General features: G+C 44.6%; 2 protein-coding genes and 1 long non-coding RNA gene across 3 annotated transcripts in view; 1 reads left to right on the plus strand and 2 right to left on the minus strand.

The window, feature by feature from the left end:
* Positions 1 to 17341, plus strand: part of KCTD15 (potassium channel tetramerization domain containing 15) — a 42181-nt gene extending 24840 nt beyond the window's left edge. Inside the window, exons 4-5 of the mRNA XM_008929255.3 lie at positions 6998 to 7303; positions 12784 to 17341. Coding sequence (XP_008927503.1) covers positions 6998 to 7303; positions 12784 to 12939 — 462 coding nt within the window. The 3' untranslated portion in view covers positions 12940 to 17341. The remainder of the gene's footprint in view (positions 1 to 6997; positions 7304 to 12783) is intronic.
* On the minus strand, positions 2080 to 5652 carry LOC108642027. The gene is made up of 3 exons (XR_001922410.1): positions 5223 to 5652; positions 3513 to 3607; positions 2080 to 2190 (listed from the first exon to the last, which is right to left on the minus strand). It is a non-coding gene; the product is annotated as an uncharacterized LOC108642027 (long non-coding RNA).
* Positions 17342 to 17703: 362 nt separating the features above from the next.
* The window catches only part of LOC103762586 (transcription initiation factor TFIID subunit 4), a 140260-nt gene continuing 134820 nt past the window's right edge, over positions 17704 to 23143 (minus strand). Inside the window, 1 exon segment of the mRNA XM_029965566.1 lies at positions 17704 to 18062. Coding sequence (XP_029821426.1) covers positions 17895 to 18062 — 168 coding nt within the window. The 3' untranslated portion in view covers positions 17704 to 17894.

Genomic DNA, 23143 nt, shown 5'->3' on the forward strand with positions numbered 1-23143 from the left:
CGATTTCACTTTGTTGTGTTGGGTGGGCAGGATCACTTGGCCAGTTGTGACTGAGTCAGTCCAGAGTTGTGGTGGTGGTGGAGGCTTTGGAGTACAGTTGATCCTCAGGCTGCAACTGCTCCTCAGCCGTTCTTGCCTGAGTTATGAGGATAATCATGTTTGATCCATCATGGGAGGGTCTGCAGTTGGTGCTGAGGGGACGCGCTCTGTGGTGGGAGCACACGTCTCATCACGGGGCAGGAAGAAGGTTTGGCACTTGTGGGCAGTTTTGGAGCTCCAGCCCCAAAGGGGTGTCCTGAGCACTGGTCTTTCAGGCAGGTCAGGGAGGCTGCCCTGGGGGTTGGGGTGCTGTGAGACAGGGTGAGAGCACTGAGCCGTGGGTGCGAGAAAGCTCTTCATAGAGACGTGAGAGGAGACACGTGGGTAGCAGTGAAGCTAAAGAGCAGAGCAGTCCTGTGGGTTCTAAGATGGATCAAGTAAAGGGGGGGGGGTGGAGAAGTGGGACAGGTGCCAGAGAGATGCTTTAGCAGCAGTGTTGTGGACAATCTAGTGGGACAAGAAGGTGTGAGAAGAGAGGGTAAAAGAGATGCAGTTCAAGCTGATCATGGCCTCAACCAGCATCCAGATTTCAGAGGTGCTCTGCAACAAATCCAGCGGGATTCGGCAAGAGCCTGGAGGAGAGAGTGCCAGTGGATGCCAAGGACTTGTCTGCACAGCAAGCCTCTGGCAGGGCTGGGAGAGACTCAGGAGAGCCGGCGCTGTGCCCGGGCTCAGGCCGTTGTTCCAGACCATCTCTTTGCATAGGGTTAACTGTATTTTATTTAGTTCCTCCCTGGGAGAGTTTTAGAGCAAACCCCAGGCTAATGAGGGCTCAAGAACAAAGCAAAGCATTGCTAGGTAGGGAGTAACTAAATAAAAATGCGTAGAAGAATGCGCTGTAAAGCTATATTAAAACTGCATTGTAAACGGATTTGACTTCACAGAAATCGTGTAATTTTACCAGCATGATTAAAGTGACAGAAGACAATAATCAAAGGCAGCAAATGGAATCACTCGGTGTTTCTAAATGCAAAACTCTATTTAAGGTATAAAACCTGACAGGTTTTCCAGTGAGACTTGCATTAAATGTTCTTTATGTCAAACAAAGCATTATCAAGTGTTTTGAATATTTATTAGTTTTTACCCCTTAATTTAATCAAGCAGTTTATTAGCCTCAAGGTTTAGCCAAGTTGCTTTTCAACTTGAATTGCTGCTCAGATGGTTATTTTGGAAAGTTTGGAATGTTAGTACCGCACCAGCGTTATTGTGTTTGCTGTTTCGGTGTTGTTTTCAGACTAAGTTAACACTGAAATGCAGGAAAAGTGGGGTATGTGTTCTGAGGCTAGTGATTCTTTATTATCAAGTCTGAGTGGTGTGTTTACAGTGAATATTAATTACACTTCCAACTGCTACTCAGACAGAACTTGAAAGTGTCTCCCAGGTCTTCCTGCTGCAAGCAGCTCTCTTATAGTTCATACAGTTTTCCTGGGTTTGGGGGATTTTAAGCCACATGAAGTGTGTTGAGGAATTACTGTGAGTGGTTTGGCTGAGTTCTGCTCTGCAGCCAAGCGAGGTGATGGTGAGCAGCCCCTTGCACTCCCTCCTCCTGCACCGCTCAGTGTCCTGTGTGTGGGACCACAACGTCCTGGAGCAGAGCATGGAGCCAGCACCCCCTGGGTCTGCCACACTGCTGGGTTAGGGGGTGGCTGGCACAGGAACTGCTCCTCCTCTGGTGCCCAAATATTCTCTGCCCTGATCTCCACCCTGCCATCAGAGGTGTTTCCCCGGGACGTTTATGAGCAGCACGTGTCTCCCTCACTTCATGCAGAACCAGGACCCATTGTACCTCCTTGTTTGAGACTCACTCCCTGCTCAGAGAGCATCAAACAAAAATAGACATAGGCAATGTGTATATAGTTACTCCATCTGAAAGAGGGGAGGAGCACAAATGCACAGGACATCTGAGTTTTATATGGATTACAGAGGTCACCAGAATGACAAGGCCACCACTAATTTTTTTAATACAGTTACAAAATTAGTGTGCTTTCATCTAATTTTAAGTCTTCTCAGACTGACCTTAGCAAATGATGCAGTTGTCATCACAGAAGTGAGCAACTTTCTCTCGTAGCCAGGAGTCAGATCTTCACAGCACTAAAAATATAAAAGAAACGTTGAGTCAGAATGACAGTTTGTTGTTTCATGTAATAAAGAATAACAAGTGAAAAATAGGCAGAAAGAGCCATTTCAGCCTGTTCAGGAGTCAACGTTAGGTACAAAAAAATACAAGATATCTTTGGTACTGAGAGAGCAGCATCAGGGTCACGGGAGACACGGTGTCTCAGTTTCTGTTGGGTATCTCTGCTTGTAGTTGGCAGATCTGTACTGACCCACTGCACTGACATCAGAACAGCAGCACAACCAGCCTTGAGGTCACACCTCCCAGCTCCTCCCCAGGAAGATGCCATCCTTGTCAGAGGTGACTGCAGAATTTAGCCAATGTGAAATCCACCAGAAAAAAAGACTTTTCTGTCCAACAATAAGCAGAAAGTTATTTTTTTGAAAGGCAAAAGGCTGCATCTTTGAAAGATCTGTTTACCTTTGCCATGAGATCTGAGTGTTGGCCAGATGTGGATGGAGGAAGGCTGTGTGCATCCCACCTGCCTCTCTGCTCCCTTTTGCAGGTGAGCTGGCAGAACTTCCCCGCTAGTTCCTACAACAACCACAAGAAGTTGAAGCTCATGGTAGTTATGAATGCTTTTTATGGTACTTTACAGAAAAATTAGAGGCTGTACTATCTCCCCATTCAGTCTAGCCAAGAGCACCCTGCTTGTGAGCAGGGACCATTACTGGCAGTGGGAATCATCTTCGGAGTAAAGTGGTTTTCCTCAGCTAAAGAGAAGCAGCTCCTTTAGCTCTCACAGACAGTGCTTGACTCTGAGCTGTGCTGCCACAAGGTACACTGCTGTTAAGAAGCTGGGAAGGTAGGGAAGTAATCCTTAGAAGAAGTGGAAGAGGCATTAGTCCTGCAGGACAAGGAACTCCTGGATACTGTACAAAATCTGCTGTGGATGCTGCTCAGCAACACTGCACTGGCACCAGGGCTGGAGCCCCTGTGGACAGAGGGTGCAGTATCCATGTGCAGTATCCCAGAAGCTGTGCCAGGCTGCTCTGAGGCTGAGTCTCAATGAACCCCTGAGCACTTTGCCACTGTAGCTACTCCTGTGCCTGGTTCAGGGAAATGTGCCTTTTGGATAGGTCCAGGAAGATTCATATCTACATCTGCCTTTGGTAACTCATCAAAACTAACAGCATGGAAATGTTTTCTTGCAGTTCCTGTAGCATCGTCCTGGCAAGGTCCCTTGTGGGTTGAACTCTTCTACTTCATATTTCTTACTAAACTTTTGCAAATCCAAATCATCATGTAGGATTTTATATCTACAGTGCAAGGGTGGACCTACCTATGCCAGTATTACCTGGGCATCCTGAGCATTCAGTGCAGATAGTCCAGAGCTGGGCATCGCTTCCAGTCCTGTCACAGACACACAGCTCTCCAAACAATGTCTAAAACCTGAAGGGAAAGACCGTGGGCTTGGAGGTGCGTTGAGTGTGGGACCCTGCCCAAGCACAGGCTTTGGAGAACTGCACCCCCATGCTGGGAGCCACTCATTCTTTGTTCCTGGTTTGGGGAAATCCTCTTCCCTGCCTAAAAGCACTGCCAGATTCCTTTGGGATGCCCCAGTCCCTGAGTGCAGAAAGGCCACACAGCCCATAGAGGAGCAGAGCGGGTCGGGCTGTGCTGGTGGTGCCCGGCTGTGCCGTGGGCAGCACGTGGAGTGGGGGGTCACACAAGGTGTCCCTTCCCAGCACTGTCACTAGTGGACAGCAGTGAATTTCTCTTGCCTACAGAAAACCCTTTTTATCCCCTCTACTTGTTGCAGCACAACAAATTCCTTTTATTGCCCCTGCCTGACAAGAGGTGCCCAGACTCCCTAAGGCTGAACGTGCACTTTGCCCCTTGGCACCAGCACACCTCAGTTCCCAGTGTCCATTACAGACCCATCTTTCAGGTGCTCAGTCCAAGTGTGGAATAGACATGGGATGAGAGTCTTTTATTAGAACTAACCCAAACACCTTAGCTTAACCCAGGCAGTTATGACCAGGTCACCTTGTCCTACAGAGCATGTGATGCTCCAGCACAGCCCAGATTTCCACACAGCCACCTCAAGTGTGGCTGTGTCATTCTGGGAACAGTAGTGGAAGAACTGTTTCATTTGAAAGCAGGTTGTCTTCTTACAAAATGAAATGAGAATATAAAATTTATCCTGTTTATTTTAGGGCAAATGATGACTAGCAGGAGTCACTAAGGAGCTGCATTCCATGCAGTGGGCTAAGAGCTGGCTGTGGGGGAGGTCGGGGTGGTGTGATCCTGGTTTTGTTTGTTTTGTGGCAGTACTGTTTTGGCCTGGGGGTGCAGCCCATCGAACTCCTGTGATTCAGGATACTGTCAGGCTAGTGCAAAGCCCAGTGAAGGCAGCCAGAGCCTCTCGTGAATGTAATGGGCTTTGCATCCAGCCTCAGGAGCACTGCTCTCTGCTTCCAGAAATGAAGGACTGCTTTTTCTGTCACTGTACCATCTCTTCTGGGTTTTACTGTGGAATTTTCTTAGCACATATTCGCTTGATTGCCCTTAAAAATAATACCTTATTTTATAGTGGCCATGAACCCAGATATTCTAAAACTAGTTTTTCAGGACCCACTGAAAACAGTGGATGACTTTCCATTGCCTTCAGTAAGCACTGGGTGCTCCTGTTCCCTCTACAGCATTTCATTTTTCCTTAGCATTGCATGTTTTCCTTTGTTTGAAAAAGAGCTCCGTGGCACCAGCAGATGCCAAGTGAATGTTTGGTAGGGCACTGCACACACCTCTGTAGTGAACATGGTTGGGTGGTGGACTGTGCTGATTCAGTGTCCAGCATGAAGATTTCAGGAAATTTGGGACAGGGTATTTTTTAATTTAGGCCACTAACCCCTGTAGGTTTAAACTGATCCCCTGCTCAGTAACTGGGGAACTTCACTGGTTGACAGAGAAAAGCAGCAATGGTTCAGCAGAGAGTACTGGTTTTGGGGAAGGGTGAGAATACCTTCCATCAGGGGACCAGGCTTTGGGGCTGATGCTCTCTTACCTGAGAGAAGGTAGTGCAGCCAGTGCCCGGCTCTTTGCCTGGCCTGTTCCCAACTCTGGTTGTTTGCAGCATGCCTTCTGTACGATTTCTTCTTTAATCTTCCTGTTGTTTTTCATCTTCAAGCTGTGTTCCGTGAGTGTGTTTGTTGCCCTCATTTCTTCCCACTTGCTCTTATCCCTCTTCCTCTCTGCTCCGGTCTTTTTTTCCCCTCCCTTAGCAGTGTGTGCATTGTCCCAGCCTTAACAGACATCAAAGAGATGTAAAGCATTGGATGTCCCTTTTGTAAGGTGATAACCTTGCCGCTGTCACTGTGAATATTCATACGTCTCCAGGCTGCAGGCAGCCCTGGGGTGAGGGAGCACCTCAGCTAACGGTGGTGGGTCTGTGGTGCCAAATTTGAACAGAGCTAACTGCTTTGGTTCAGTAATACCCTGCAGCAGCAGATTTTACAGGTTAATTCCAAACCACTCTGAAGAGTCGCACCTTTTTGTGCTGCGTGTTCACTTGATTCCCTCTCTTCCCTGAGTCCCTGGGCAGCAGCACACCCATTATTTTTCATGGAATTTGAGTGCCCATTTCTTGATTATTCCTTGTCATGCCATTCTTTCCAGTCCAAATGATTCCAGTCATTTCACTCTTGTGATTTTTTTGTTTCATTTCGCTGGTGTAGAACCAGCCTTTGTTCCAGGTGTTCCAGCATACTCCACAAAAGTCAGGTACTGTCTTACCTGGGGTGCAGCATTTGCATCTTTAAAGAGGTGCAAGAGCCAGGAAAGCAAACAGCAGGTCTTTGCTGGTGCCGTGCTCTTTTTGCTCCTCTTCCCCTCAGGAGGCTGAAGGAGGTGGTGTGGCCACTGTAAGCAGAGTGCTCAGTGAGGGGGTGTCTCCTTCTCCTTCTTCTCAGGCTTGGCCTGGTGGGCACTGCTGCCTCCTTGAGTTGGGGGGGGCTGACACCCTTTGCCTCCATGTACTCTCACATGGCTGAGGTGGAAAGATGTGTCAGAAACCTGATGAAAGGATGTGCACCTGATGAGGATGTGCAGCAGATATCTCAATCACTGAACTGGGAACTGGATCAAATTGGGAATTTGAATTGCCCAAAGCCAAAGTGAGGTGATGGACAAATGGCAGGAAAGAACAGCTTCTTTTAAGCTATTGGAGTGCACAGCTGAGCTCCCAGCCAGCAGGATGGTCACTCCCTCCATATAATTTACCAGGCTCCAAAGTATGCTTTAAATACATGAATAGTCATGAAATGCAGGGAGCAGCTGAGCTGCTGCAGCTGAATTTCAGCCTCAGCAAAGACAGGTGAGAAGTGAAGCTGAACTGACATCTCCATCTCGTAACATGTGTGAGAGGCGACAGCGAAGCCTGAGATCTGTTGTAAGATCAGAAATATCTGAGGCCAAGACTGAAGATTAGGGCTTGGAACATCTTCTCTTACATCAGTAGGCTTTGTTTATTGCAACCAGCTATTTTGATTTCTTAATCCAAGACTAAAGCCTCCTGGCATTGAGCTTGTGGGATAATAAATGAAAGGATAATTCAGTGCAATGGGAACTTCATGGTCAGCTCAAATAGATTCAACACTAACACCATGTGGTTTTCTGTGTAGGTGTAAGATGAAGATATGTGGATACCTGTTGCCTTTGCGCTCTTGCTGACAGTACATAAGCCTAAGTAGGTCAAACAGGAACAATACTCGTTTTTAAAAGAGAACTATAAGCATTTCTAGTTTCTCTCTCTCCCTCTCTTTTCTTTTTTCTTCCTCCCAGGACTTTAATCTTTTATATGAAGAAGCAAAGTATTACCAGCTGCAGCCAATGATTAAGGAACTTGAGCGATGGAAACAAGAGAAAGAACAAAGGAAACATTTCCAGCCTTGTGACTGCTTGGTTGTAAGAGTGACTCCAGATCTGGGGGAGAGAATTGCATTGAGTGGGGAGAAGGCTTTAATAGAAGAGATCTTCCCAGAGACTGGGGATGTCATGTGCAACTCTGTAAACGCAGGCTGGAACCAGGACCCAACCCACGTTATCAGGTTTCCCTTGAACGGATACTGCCGGTTGAACTCAGTGCAGGTAATGAATGGCCTTTTGGTGCTGGCTCATCCATTTGCTGGGCTGGTTTTTTTATTATGTCTTCTTCAATTATATGCAAATTATTTGCTTCTGCCCAATTACTTTCAGTGCTTCTACTGCAAGGAGACATTTTCTGCCTGGTGAGATCACAGTCTTTCAGGTTTTCCTAAGTCTAAGCAGAAAAATAGATTTAGATTTTGTGTATGTTAGTGCCATGCTGGTCTCATAATGGTGTTATACTGATAAATGCTAATTTTTTCATCAATGTATAGCCTTCGGCAGTTTTTTTTTTTCCTCCAAAGTGCCTGCAGGAAGAAAGAGAGAGTTCCAAAAACTACAAAAAAAAATCTCCACACCATTTTATAGAAAATGCAACAATGTGTAAATGCATAATTTATGTCTCACTCATAATTAAATGATGGTGCCTGCGGGATGGACTTAAAAAAATTGATCTCTGCACTTTTTTTTTTTTCAAAAGGATGTTCTATAAAAATTGCCCAGAGTATTTTAAACAAAATGTATTTCATTTTATACGCAGAGTTTTGACGTTAGGTTTAAAATTAAACATATGAAACAAAAGAAGATAACTGGACAGATAGGTGGATGGCAGCAGAAATAAATACGTGGCCTGTGTTTAGGCAGCTGCCTGAGGGACAAGCAGTGCCATTTCCCAGGGATCATCACCACAACAGCCAGAGCTCCGTGGTGTGGCTGTCCTGGGGCTGTGGAGAGGAACAGGGGTGATGATGCCATTAACTTGTGCCTTAATTAACAAGGGCAAGACAGAGCTCTTAGTTTGTGTCTGCCTTTGGAACAAGCTGCAAATACTTGTGTTCTGGAAAGGGAAATCAACCTGTAGGGGAATATTTCCAAACATACCATCCCCTGCAGGTGGGCTGTGGCTGCAGGTGTGAACTGGCTGTGGGAAATGCCTTTGTGGTCTTGGTAAACTCCCCTGTGGGCAAATAGCTGCAGAAGAGCCCATGGCCCAGCCTGGCCGGGGTGGATGGGGAGGGAGGTGCAACAGCCAGGGAGGATAAGAACCTAGAGGTCCTGCTAACCTATGGTTATTACACATCAGCTGAGGGGCCCTCCACCTCCCAAGCTGCCAGGTGACAACATTTTCAGGAGACCTGTAGTTACCTGAATATGTAAAGATGGATGGAATCGTTTTAACACCCTGAATTTGATGGTGACATCCCCCTCCGTGGGGCAGCGTTCCCTGGTGCAGTTTGCACTGACATTGTTGTCTGAAACCATCCTAAACCCAGCTGCTTTGGATGATTTTTGGTTCGAGACTCCCGAGTGGTGTATTTGGTTGAACTTTAACAGCCTGTGATTAATTCTGCACAGTCCTTCAGCAGTTTGATGTCTGGCAAGGTTTGGAGTGGGCTGCCCCGAAAGCAGCGGGTGGTGAGAGGCAGCCCTGTGCTCTGGCAGTGGGACAGGGACAGTTCATCCCCGTGCTGGGGGAGGAGGGAGCAGCTGCAGTTTAGCTCAGGTAGGTGGAGAGGGAAGAGCATTTGTGTCTGAGCCACACTGTCCCTGTCATCCAGTTAGATGCACACAAGGAATCAGAATAACTGCAGCAACAAAGGGTCCCTGTGAGCCACTCACCAGCTCAGCACTGCCAGCGGCCTGGCAAGGCACTGGGTGCCCTCATGGCTTAGCACAGCCCTCTTTTATCCACAGCAGTGGAACTAGTAGGGTACGTGTGCTTGTAGGAAAAGCTGTACACTAATTACTGTTATTATTTGAATGTGTTTTGAATTCAGTCAAAATTCAGTCAGAATCAAAGAGTTCACATTGTAAAAAAAAATTCTCTGTCAAAGAGTCTGCAGTATAAGTAATACTATTAAATTACATCATTTTACTAAATTACATCATTTTACTATATAATTAATAGAAAGTGTTTTCAAACACTTTCTGGAAAACTATGCATTTCTGAGACCAAAGGCTGATGAAATCAGCAGCTAATTATCATTGGCTCTGATGAACTCTGGTCAGTGCACAGGCACTGCTCTTCCCCTTCCCAGGATTTTTTTGCAAAATAATATTAAGTCAGAAGTTGGAAGTACAGTGAAGCAAACCCACAGACTTAAGGGAGATGGGTAGTGGGTGGAAGAGCACAATTGCTTCCAAAGACTCCCAGAGAACAACACAGGAAGCCTGTCTGCTATCTGCTGAGATACTTCTCTTCTGTCTCCCTGTGCCCTGCTGAATGTATTTGGTAGCAGAATTGCACTCTTTATACATTTTCTTCTTATATTTTAAGAATATTTTTATTAAATGGTTTGTATCAAGAACTGTGCCTATAGAACAAAAAATGTCAACACCGAATTGGTAGTGGTAGGCAAAAAAATACAGTAACTCTTAATTTTAGACCCATTTGTAATTATATAAAGGTTTAGAGGTTTTTTCAACTCCTTGCAACAGGTTCTGGTGAGAATCATGAGTTTACCTTAGAGAAAATTCTGTGATGCTTGTGTATGTTGAACATTAATTAGGAATGTGTTCGTTAGTATTCTGCCAAATTTACATGAAATGAAGTAAGGGAAAGGATCATGTTTCCATTTGGAAAATCTTCCAACAAAGTCAGATGCACTTGGAATACTGGAAGACAGCATATATGAAATCCTAGCACAAATCCTTTATTTATTACTGTGTGTGTCCCACACACAGGAGAGTCACAGCTGAGACTCACTTCTGGCATATTCTCTTTGGAGATTTTCTGGAAGGTAGCTCTGATTTGATTTCAGAGATGGTTACTCTTTCCCCTGTCCATATCTTACTTTCAGAAGAAGTGATGTGCGTAGAGTCAAATTCTCTTAAGTGGAATTTAAACCTGTCCACATTCAAAATGCTGTTGAGTCTTGTGCCCGTGCCAGTGTGTACAAACCAGTGCCCAGCACCCAGGGCAGCCCTGCAGGAGCCTTGCTCTTAGACCTGAGCTCGGCCTCATCCAAGTGACACTGAAAACTCTGCAATATTTAAACATTCTCTGCATTGTTTACAGGATTTGGCCTGTTTTGCTTCGTGCTGAGAAAATTGATGATGGGTTTCTAACCCTGGGTTGTGGCCTGCAGTGTGCCCTTCCAGCACGTACCGAGCACAAACGAATCGCTTTGTTCCGCGCGGTGCTCTGAGGTGCAATGTCTACCTGGACTGTGTGTGTGCAGAGAGCAGGCTCAGTGAAAAAGAATCCTATGTTAACATGCAGCCTTCCATAGCTTTGGTCTGAGGCAAGCCAAGGGCACCCCCGTGCTTGTTTTGTCTTACAAGCAAATTGATTTTTAAAAGTTTTTAGCAAGGATTTTGAAGTCCCGTCTCTCTCAGAAATCTTAGCTGTCAATCCTCTGTTCCACTATCCAGTTCAGTGGGAGAAGCCTCCTTTCCCGTGGCTGGGTTGTCTCTCATCTTCATCTTGCCAGGGCTAAGAGCAGTGATACATAATACACAATACACTCAAAATACACTCCCAGCCTGCTGATGTCTTGTTCCTCCTTCCATCTCAGACTCCTCCTGCCTTCCTCTGTGAGGAGGGACAAGTGTCAGTGTCTGCACCCTATTTCTGTCCTACAGAGCCCACACAGCCTGGACAAATAAGGGAGATGAAAGCTTTCTCTCTCTGTCTTTTAAATGTATTTTGATAACCCACTCTCCTGCCCCTTCTTTTCATCTCTCTCAGTTCATTATTCTTCCATACTCCGGTGTTGTTTTTTGATCTTTCAGTTCTACAACTTTTTTACTGTGTAGAGTATGTAAAAATCAGGGCAAAAGTCAGGGAGATTTGGCAGATGTGACTTGCTGAGAACGTTAAGTCCCCGTGTCCCAAGGCCAGGCAGAGCTCCTCAGGCAAGTTGATTTGCAGCACACTCGGCGTGGCTCAGGCAGAGCTGTGCTGGAGCAGCCTCTTTCCTTTGCCCGTCCTTAGCAGCCAGGGGAGCAAAAGTAAAATGTTTTAGTTACCACTGAAAACCCAAACCCTGGGTTGGGTGCAGATGGTTAGCACAGGCAGCCTCTAAGGAGGGACTGAACAGATGAAAGCCAGCAAATGATGCTGCCGTGGTTTGCACTGCACTGCCACACCACCTCAGACACAGCTGTTCTTCTGAAATCATGTTCCTGGAAAAAACAAAGCCAACATTCAGGCTTTGCACTAAGAAATGCACTGTGGCCTCACGTGGGTCTGTGTGTGAGGGCGAGGGCAGTGGTCTGGAGTGCAGTCTCCAAAGTCAGTGTGACTGCTGGTGTGCTCAGGGGGCCACTGGAACTGAAAAAGAAATTAAATTCTTTCTACAACCTGTGCCCATGAAAGTGGGCCGAAGGTGGGTATGTTGCTTAGACGCTTCTCTAGGCTGAGTGAACAAGTGGCTTGGTCCCTGTTGCTGAGGGTGGCTGTCACATGGGGATGCTGGTGTGGCCAAGGCCATCAGGTTCAGTAAACCACCAGTTCACTTCCCACGTGCTGCAGCAATGGAAGTACCTTGGGTGAGGCCCTTGGAGAACGGCACAGGCTGCTCCCCTTGACAGCATTTATCACACAGAAAACCACAGGAGCCGCTCTTCCAGGCTGCTGCCCTGCACTAGGGAAGCACCACGGCGTCTCCTCTGGTGGGTCCTGCACTGCAGATCTGCCAAAGGAGGATCTGGCATCTGCCCTCACCTAACTCTGGGAGAAGCCTGTGTGCGTCCTGCTCTGCTGGGAACCGAATATCAACATGCTCACGCATGTGAAAACACGGCCCGATCACACCGCCAAGATCAGCACGTCCTGGGGAAATGTGCTGTGTGACAGTCACAGAAATTAAAGTTGCCTCTGGGTTCCTTAAATTCATGCATCTAAATTGCACCAACTTTTCTTTAGGAGGAGAAAGAAAAAATACATATTTGGGCAATACAGATTAACCTCTTTCTTGGGCCAGAATATTTCCCTATTGTCCACGTCTTGGCTCTGTGTCCCATCCCTGCCATGCTTTGCTACCAGCAGCCCTCCCTTCCAGTGAGGGAGAACAGCTGCCATTGCCAGGAAAATCTGGTGGATGTGTCATTCAGGCTCTTGATACATTTTCATCTGCCAAGGAAGACCTTTTCATCCCCTCTCTGTAAAATTGTTCATATTACTAATGAATTATGGGCACTTCTTGTAACAACTTAAACCTGATGTTGCTTTCTATAAGCAGTAAGAGATACCATCAATATCACCACAGTCCAGTATTTTACTATATAATGTACTAAGCTGCTCTGCAGAGTGCTTATTTCTTTGATTAATTTTTGTTTTCTACAGAGGTTTGCTGAGAGCGAGACTTTAATCACAGTATAGTCATTTAACAATAAGTTATAGAATTATAGCTGAATAATATTCATTCACAATGAGGACTGGAAAGACTAAATCCATCATTTAGATCTGGTGCTTCTGACTGCTTTTATCACCGAAATTTGCTAAATATTAATCTGATTTTTTCCCCCCCACACTGCAGGTGCTTGAAAGATTATTTCAGAAGGGATTTACCGTGGCAGCTTCCTGTGGTGGTGGGGTGGATTCCTCTCAGTTCAGTGAATACGTGCTGTGTCGCGAAGACAGACGACCACAACCCACCCCAACAATCAGAATAAAACAGGAGCCCCTGGACTAGACCCTCCCTGTACCCCCTTTGTAACCGTAGAAGTGTTTAATAGTCCCTTATGTGAAACACTAAGGATTTGCAAAACAGTATTAGCAAACAGACTTTGACTTTATGTTGCCAATTAGTGGTATTCTGAAACTACCTGTCACATAGCCAGCCACGAAATGCATTTGAGAAGCCAGTTGTCCGTTTGTCACGGTGGAGTTCCCGAGTGCTCAGCACAGCAGGTCTCTGGGATGGACTTTGGCTCAACAGCACTGCTGTGGAACAGGCAAAGCTTTCTAACCCCCTGACCCTGCACTGGACTGGACTTCTGCAAAGACCAGTTAAAGCAGTGGGATGGATCAGCAGGAGCTGTGGTTCTGCCAGCCTTCCCAGGGACACCCCAGTGCTGTGACACGTGGACGTCTGTGAGAGGAAGATGGAACGCTAAAAACTGCACTGAGACTCTTCCCTGACTGCCACACCTCCATATCAGACGTGCTTTACACCTCCAGGCACCACGGGGCACCTCTGTGATTGTACTCACCCACACTAGCAAATGGCTTATTTTTATACGACATTTCCAACTGAAGTCTCTCTCTGTGGACAGGATCCAGAATCAGAAAAGGACCAATTTATAGTCAACTGGTGCTCAGTACTAAAAACCCCACACAAACCAAACAAAAAAAGTGACAAAAAGTTAGAGAAGGCCGATTTTTGCAACAGTAGGGATCTGGAAGCACAAAATAAAATGCCATCCACCATCACACAAGGGTCACATACCCGACACGGAGCTGTAGCTCTCTTGAAGCCAGTCTTGTTTTGACACAGAAACTGTTTATAAGTTTTGCATCATCAAAGAAACGTGGTTCTGCCAAGCAAGCTCTGCCACCCCTCGTTAATCATTTACTAACCATGTTAGAAGCCCACATTTAGGAGGAAAGTGTAAGAATTTTGGACAGGCCTAACTGTTTATGGGTCTGGAATTCTTGCAAAGAGCTGTTAAAACACTGTACTGCCACTGTCGGATGAAAGCAGGCCACCTTTGGTTTAAATTGTTTTATTAATTTAAATTATTATTAAAATATTAGTTCTGTAGCCGCCCTCTATCTGTGTACCTTTCTCTGTAACGAAGTCAGGGGTCTGCAGGAGGGTCCTGCTACTGCCAGGAATTGGCATCGACTCCCAGGGCTCCCTAACTCAGGAGGCAGCGCCGCGTTCGCAGGCGCGAGGTTATAAATAGCATTCTGCAAAATCCTGTTTGTTGCTGTTCAGCATGATTGGGTCCTCAATAACTAATTCATGTGTTCATCACAATTTAGTTTCTCCCACATTAATTTATAGAATACTGTTGTAGATGCTGAATTTCAATTAAACTCTTTTTAGATGCCTAAATACGGCCATATAGAGCAAGGGAGAGAGTATTAGGTGGTCGACAGTTCTTCAGTGCCAGTTGTTTGCAATCAGGCAAAATTTAAAAAGTCACATTTAAGACTAATATTTTCAAAAGCGATGAGCTGTACTGACTATCCAAGGAACAATCTAGGCAGGGGTCTAATTTTTGGAAAAGGGCTGGATACCTGTCCATGGAAAATCAGACCTCTGCAGGTTTCCTCACCTTGGTCACCCAACTCAGAAATCTCTGATGGCGATCCTGGCCGGTTGGCCTGCTACCTTAGCAGAACAGTTGAGCAAATCTGTCTACTTTAAGAGTTGTAAAGTTATTTTATTTTGTGGTTTTATACTTGTACGACATTCTAAAGTCGCTAGGCATTGCCATATTTGAATATATGGCACAACATTCACCTTTGTATGTAAGATATCTGTAGAATTGTATATTATACATTTAATATTGTAAAGAACTTAACGTATAATTGTCATGTATTTGTGTATGCACATTTCTTATACAGTACTTCATGCCATAAACATTTCTGTAAAGTAAACGAACAAAAATAAGCACGTAGGGTGGAACACTCACTGTATCTCCCATGTTGTTTGAAAGAGGTGAGAATTTTTGATTGTGTCTTCTCCAGCCTTTAGCTCCATTCAGCTTGATGTAGCCATGTCTCACAGAAAGGAAAAAAAAAGTCTTTTTATTTATTACTTTCATACATTGAGTTCCCTTTCAGTCCAAAGTATCCTTAACTAATCTGTTCAGGTTCCTGTTTTTCCTGTATCCACCCTGCCGCCCTGACCAGGGTGAGAGGCACTCGCAGCGGCTCTGGCAGCGCATCCCCTCCTGTTCTTACCTCAGCCAGGGAGCAAAGGGGACCCTCCAGGGGACATTGGATCACAGGGGCCCAATCCTGCCCCTGGTGCTCGGCCAGGCCTGCCCAGCTCCGCAGGGCTCTCTGCCCGCAGGACCGGGCGCTGAGCACCCGTGGGCAGCTCTCACGGCACCGGGGGGGATGATGCTTCTGGACACGTGTAGGACATTGGAAGTATTTGTGGTTGGTTTTTCCTCAGTTTGGTGTTTACTGTGTTTTTTTTATGGCTCAATGAAGCAGCTCCAGTACTTGGGGCAGCTTTGCTGAGGTGGCACTGGAAAGGGTTCCAGGCTGCACCAGCCGAGTTAAATGTGAAACTCGAGACGGAAAGTTTGAACCATGACATCACAGCATTGACTGCAAAATAGCACCAAGGCAAGGAAGACATGTGGAAACAATCAATTTCTTAGAAGAAAAATGCCTTTAAAAAAAAAACTGTTAAGCTAGGACATGTTCTTTTAGTTAGTAACTTCAGGTCACTTATTTAAAGATTATTACAGTTTCATTTATATCTTTTTTTACTTATTTCCCTGTATGTTTAGGCAGCAATATCAACGAAAACTGATTTGAATTTTTACTTCTGGCCTTAAACCATAGTAACGCAACTTAATGAAGAACACTGCTCAGCTTGGCTAAGAGAGGTTTCAGAATGCCACAGCCACTGCAGCGAGGCCCTGTGTGTGCAGCCAGCAGATGTTTCTGCTGCGGAGGCCGAGGAGCTGAGCCTGGTTTTTGCCTAATTCGATTGAACCCAACTGTTCTGATTCGCTGTTGCCGAGCACTGACCCCGTGGCCCCACAGGCACGAGCCCTCCCCAGCACTTTGCCAGCGCAGGCAGAAAGGGAAGGAGAATGTTCTGTTGTGCTTATTGGACTCGTGGCTCCCCAGAAAGCAACTGCTGAGTGCATCCATTCTCTGTGCTAATGGCATCGAGGTTTGTTGACAATTTTATTAGATGTTTCACAAAGGATAAGAATCAGCACAACAAAACATTGAAGTATTTGGGTTTTGATATTTCTTCGTGGGTATTCTGTTAATATTTTGATGCAAAATGTTTTCTGACCAGTGCTAAAGAACTACAAGACAATGTGAAATTCATGTTTGATAAATTAATACTGTATGTCACTCGATGTGTTACTTTAGTAAATTGTTTTATTTCTTTACAAAATAAGTACAAATAAGGGAGTATGTTTTCACACAAATTGGGGGTATTTACGAGTATGTACAGAAATCATCAAAATAACGTAACTCTAATAAACACAAGGCCTTTATAAACAATATGTACAAATTATCAATACATTTAAAACATAACTTTACACTTCCTGGCCTTAAATACCTTATGAATAATCTTTTGGCTAAATAGCAGCAGTATAAATTTTCTTCTGCTTTTCATAAACCTTAAAAAATAATTAAAACCTTTGTTTTTAAAACTATTGGACAAATAGTTCTATTTGTGCTTTTGCTATGGTTTCCCATCAAAAAAAAAAAAATATTGCCTCAAAAAAGTGGCAAGCATAACATAGTAAAAATGGAAAAGATAAATAAGCAAATGTCTCCCTTCCGTGGTGACTGGTAACACTGTTAAAAGTCTGAAATACAACTTGTGCCCACCTGCCTGTGACTGCTCCTCTCCGATCCCCATTTAAAGACTCACACTTGACCTCGCTCGGCTTTGGTGTGGGCCCAGAATTCCGCTTCAGCAAAGCATTTAAAAAGCATTCCTCCCACCTTTTAGCTACTTACAACTATTCCTTATGCTTAAAGCCTGTTCATGAGCCCCCCGGGACTGGAATCCAAGGCATCGCCACCCCTGGTGGCACCGGGATTCTCACCAGTCCCAGAGTGGAACCGACCTCCAAAAACCTTTAGAGCGGCTTTAAAAATCCATATAGAATACTCTAAAAATCTTTACTGAACAATACTCTCTTTTAAAACCACCATTAAACCATACTCTTTGCAATAAATAAATTAACATCTTTTAGAAAATAAAACCCAACTTTGAATCATGTTACTAACCAGCTGCTACAAATGCACAAAAGGTCGAAGGGGTTTAGAAAACAACTGGAAGCTAGTCAAGGTAACTCAGCTGAGACCCAAGCACACAGACTTCATACACTTAGGATTTGGTTCAGCAAATGGCTCAGGAAATGAGCTGTGCAGTAAAAGCAAAAATCCCAAATATATAGAATTTGTGAGAGTGTGCTAGTCTCTTGGCTGTGCAAAAAACCGCCGTCATAACTAAGCTAAAACAACACCAGGTATCACCATGGTTGGTGAGACAGCGCCAGTAAACGAAGAAGGAAAGCCCAACCCCACAGGTGAACACACAGAACACCAGGGGTGGGCCCAAACCTGTGACCTGTCCCAGTCCTGGCCAGGAGATGCTTTAGGTGAGCCATTGCAGTAGCCTTGTATTTGTGTGACTGCAACACCAGCTACTTCAGCCTTACCTAAAATGGCCAAATGGAGCAAGACTTGGATGTTGGTTATGTCTGTGGAGTTAACATTTTAAAACCTTTTGCACTTTTTTTTTTTTGGTGGTTTTTATATTATTATTTTTTTTTACATAAAGGAAATTTATTGCATGTGTCTGACAATTTTAGAAAACAAAATTACTGGAACATTGACTTCTGAAAAAAATAGAAGGCACATTAAAATGACAGCTTTCAATGCGAGTTGAGCTTCTGTATGGAGCAATCAGTACAACTGTTGGCTTTATTTAAGCAGAGCTCGATAGAGCAGGAGAGAATGGCTCATTTCTCGTTCCTGTTCCATGTAGAAGATGAAGTCCCTGAGGTTTACACGTGTTATTTTCTGTCGTGGATACTGCCTGGGGGAAGCAGTGCCCAGGCCAGCCTGACTCCCACCAGACACACCGAGACCCTGCAAAGAAAACACGGCAAACTCGTAAGTCCTGCAGCAGTGAAGAGTTCCCTCATGCTCAGGTTTACAGCTGCTGACTGCTGGATTCTTTTAAACATCTTCAGTGGATTACTGAGCCTCATTCTCAAAGCATTACATGTAATGTTTTTTATCATTATTCTTTCTACTGCGTTTCACCAAGTTAACCCGAGTAAAGAACTCAAGTGCAAACATGTGAGACAACACCTTGTTCACTTACAACTCAGGACAGATCTGTCCAGTTCTCCTGCTACAGTCGTGTTCCCTGTAGATGTATTTGACCAGTTTAAATTCAGGAGCCTTTTGAGGACCAAGCTATTTGCAGCAGATAAAGCCATGTGTGCACCATCCTCCTGCACATCCCAGCACTGGAAACAGGTGAGTGGCATATTTGGATGTTGCTACTCTGCAGGTGCAGGTCCCACAGGGGACCCCAGCTCTGTCCTCTGGGTCTGCTGAAGAAAAGGGCTCAGTGGGGGGAGATTCTCAACTCGAGCAGACAACCAAAAATTCAATAAAAAGATCACGAAGACTTAGACATTGTGTGATGATAAAGACAAACATTAGTATACTGGCTTCTACAGCTATATTAAATAATTATATATTTTTTTAATTGGTATATAGGTACTGAAGTACTGAATTCCTCATCCTGACTTTGTATATGGAGAGAAAATTCCCAAACTGGGCCCTAAGGACGCTGTGAATCTGAATGTTTAGAAATGTAAAGGACCTGATTACAGCCTCTGCAGTCTCATGGAGTTTAAACTGAAACCTGGTCCACACATACAGTTCTTTTTTCATCTGTAGGAGTCCATTGTTTTTATTAATTCCAATTGGTTTGTAGCAAAATAAACTGTTCTAACTTAGAAAAATAGGGTTTAATCTCTAAAAAGATTTAAGCTATGTTTCAAACCTGTAAGACATCTGGTAAAATTTTCAGTACTTCTAATATCCCCAAATTTACTTAGTGCTGCTCAAACCTACCTTTCTTTCCCCGGGAAATACTTATTCTAGGATCTTCACTCCAGCCATTAAGTACACAGTTAAGGGTAATTTTACTACTGAAAGGTTGTAGGGGAAGCATTTATGGTCTGCTGAGACATGGCACTCTTCCTCTTGTGTACCATAGTCAGTCAGACTCCTTGCAGAACTGCACCATCCATGTTAGTTCTCCTATACCTGCTTATTAAATTGCAGCAGTGGGGCAAATCCTGTTCTCCTGTAACCACAAACACAAAAGGCTTAATGGAGTGCAGTGAATGTGGCTCAGCTTGCAGGGAATAGTGGGAGAAGCCCACAACCTTTGAGCACTGTGAGCATCTGAGCTGAGGGATTCTGTCCTCCAGTGTGGAGTAGTTTGTGTTAATTAATTGATTGAGCACGACCCTCCCTGCTCACAGGAAAGCAGCTGCAGCTGCAGGGGCTGCTCATCTCTGCTGGAGCCAGACACATGCCCAGTGCATAATCCATGTATTTACTGGTGCTCCGAGTTCAGCCTTTACACCAAACCCCTTTGCATTCCTGAAAGAAAAAGGATCATTTAAACCCTTAACTCACCACCTTCCACAGGCTGGAACAACATCGACCCTTAACCTGCCTCCCAGCTGCACCCTGACCACACACCCACTTTGCCAGGGCTGTGCCCACTCTTTCTAACCCTTCAAGAAACCACTGTGTATATATTTATTTTAAATCAAGCTGACTCAAAAATATTTTTCCTTCTTCTCTGTTCCCCCCATGGTGCATCTCTCCCCTGCCCACAGTACTACTTATTTCAGGTTCATCCTGACTACAGGACCTGGACAGTGACAAACACACTTGAAAGAAATGTGGCCACCTTGAACTCCTTAGAAACCAGTGTCCATAGCATTCTGGACTAGAAGCATCCCACACACACTTACCAGTAACAGAAAAGCTAAATATTTTTTAAAATTTTTCTTCATATGAAACTATTTCTTGAATCAGTTGAGTTACATTTACAGCAAGTAACTACTCTCTATTTGGACAGAGTAGCTGGAATTAAGATGTGCCAAGTCACACTCATTCTTTTATCTTGAGATACTGAACTGTTACGTAGGAAGAACACAACCAAACGTGATATGAAGCTGTGCACATTGGTAACCACACTGGTGAGCCCATCAGCTACCTGATCGTGTTCTGGAGTTGTTTTACAAGGTGGAAAAAAATCATAAAAATTATTTTAGAAATACAGAAGCACATCTGTAAGCTGACAAAACAGTAATTTATATCTGTTAGTATATAATATTGACATATGTCAATCACTAAAGACCAATCTCTTTAGTACTGCATTGTACTCAAAATTATTCTGCACATGCTATGTATGAGAAAAGGAGACTACTAAATGCCACAACTATTTTATTGTATACATGAATTCAAATATAGTTGAAAATCATCGCCAAGAATAGTGAAATTGAAGTAATTCAGAATTTTCTCAAGAAAAATCACACATTTTTTATCAGCATGGGAGACTTTTCATTAACCCAGACAAACCCTGTGTTGTCTGTATCTATGGCAACTAATCAGAGTTACACAGATAAAAGCACTAATAAAAGAACAAATGGTTGTAAATTGTTTACATCCTCTGTGTCCTGTTCCCAAATCACACACAGACACAACTACACATCAATACTAGTTTTTGTATCAGTGAACTTCTAGTTATAATTTTAGGAAAACTTAAGACATTCGAGCCAGGAAAAACCACATTTAATTTATATAGAACACTGCTCTTCGTTTTGAGACTGCTCACGTACATGAGTTATGGTGACTTCCTGTCCCCTTCCATCCCAGCCTCTCCTTTTACTGCCTCCTCTCCTTTCTCCTTTAATCCCTTCTTGGACCACACCAAGTGACTGGTGACTGCCTTGAACTGGGCAGCTGCAAAACCCACGGCAGAGCAAGGAAAGAGCAGAGAGCAACCAAATCATCTTGTGCTCCACCCGTTCCTCACAGGCCTCCGGGGAGGTGGGTGCAAGGGGCTTTCCTGACACTGCCCCCAACTCCTGCTCTCACCAGGACTGAAGAGAAAATCAATCCATGGCAAATCAGATACAGGAGTTTGTACCCACCCCGGTGCCGTGCTCCCCATTAACCTCCAACCCAAGACCCCCTGAAACAGCAGAGTCTGTCCACTTCAACAGGCTTTAATGCTCTTCAGCACCCCAACAGCTGATGGGTAGGGAGCTCACAATATTTTAAATAACAGTGTTGGACTGTCCAGCTTAATTCAACTTTTGGAAGCTACTACCTAGCTTGAAATGATGGCTTCAGAAGAATAAAGGTAATTACTGGTTCAGTATAAACATTTTGAAGCAATTCTGGATTTATGCCAGATATGACACAGGATTTGGGCCACCCTTCTCAGCCTGTTTGCTATTTTCAGGATTTTCCTCTGAGAAAACTCATGCTGTTGGCAAAGAGAAATATAAACAGTTCAGAATAAAACACTGACCAAAGACTTGGTAGATCAGTAGGTAAATATACAACACTCTGCCCCAGAAACACGCTCTCACAGTGACAGGGCAGATGTTAAAGCAAATTCTGTGCACAGAGAAGCCAACGAAGCCTCATTTCTGACAGCTGTGCCACAGTTCTCTGGTGCTGCTGACCCCAGCAAACCTGGCTCCTTTACAGAGGGTTCATCACCTCTTACCTCTCCACAAATACTCAAGTCTGCTGCTCTTCACCAACCACAAACTGCCCCTGCCTCCCAAGCCTTCACCCCTCTCAAACTGCCTGGGAACTCGTCCACGGTTGGCTCCTCTCCCATCCTCACGGACGGGTGGGTCCTCCAGGGTGACCCTGCAGGCTCAGGGGCTCCTCAGCCACCCAGGAACGTGTGGCCCCAGGCCAGATGTGCCCCAGAGCTCACAGTGCAGTCTGTTCCTCTCTGGTGAGCTCAGCACGTCTCTCTTCCTGCACCCAAGCCAACAGTTCACACGGAAGCTGTGGAAACTTAAAATCTCAAGCTCCTTCCTACCTCTGTCCCTTTTCTGCTGGGCCCCATCACTGGATTTCATCTGTATTTCCCAAAAGGTTTAAAGGCTACTGGGAAAGAGGACTCAGACAGACACACCTCTTCCAAAATATTCATGGGCAAACTCCCCCACTGCTCAGAAAGTAGAAGTGTCTTTGTGCATTAAATTACAATAATTACAGCAGCAGGTGGACGGAAATGAAACCAGGTAACTCCCCAAAGTGTGCTGTTCCCTGCTCGAGATAGAAGTGCTTTCACATAAGAAAGCACATGTAATACAAAATCTCCATTTATTTTTATAACAACGATTTCTACTGTTGAACAATTAAATCATTTATTACCCCAAACCTGTGGACCTTCAGCTTTTGAATTACAGAACCATGGAAATACAGTACAATATTCTTGTCAGGGAACAGAAAGATAAAGGCAAATAGAAGATTGCATTTAATATTTTATCCATCCTTCCTTCACCAGAAAACAATTCAGTCCTGACATCTCTCCTTTGAACAGAGTCTTGATCGGGGCTATTGCTTCTCTGAGAGCCACAGACAAGGCAATAATGATAAAAGATCCGCTGGGTTTCTTCCCACGGCTCATCCTTGTGGCAGACCTGTCTGAGAGTGGGAATCCCACCACAACAGTTCAGAGCCCAGCTACCTATGGAGTAAAACACATCAGGAATTCCTCCCCTCCGAGCTCCGTGTGCTGCAGAGGAGTGGGAAGATAAGGTATCTGTTAGTGTGCTCTGATGAATAAGAGGCCTTGAATCACAAGAAACATTCTGGAGATATTCTGCAGCAATTATGTTTACTTGCATAAAATGCTATTAGATCTTTGGCTGAGAGGCACATGAAAAACAGGTATAATATTACGTATGATTAGCTGTCCCACGTAAATTAGGGTTTAATTCAACACCTACTGAGGCTAATAGTAATGATTTCACTGAAACATCCTTAAATTAGGATGCCCCTAAAGTACAGAAAAGTAATAACTGTTCGTCAGCGCCTCAAAGACTAACAATTCTATATGAAATATAATTATATCTATAGAAACACCGTGCATCTTCGTA

Source organism: Manacus vitellinus, unplaced genomic scaffold (assembly GCF_001715985.3).
Source record: "Manacus vitellinus isolate BGI_N305 unplaced genomic scaffold, ASM171598v3 scaffold_10_pilon, whole genome shotgun sequence".
NCBI lineage: Eukaryota > Metazoa > Chordata > Aves > Passeriformes > Pipridae > Manacus > Manacus vitellinus.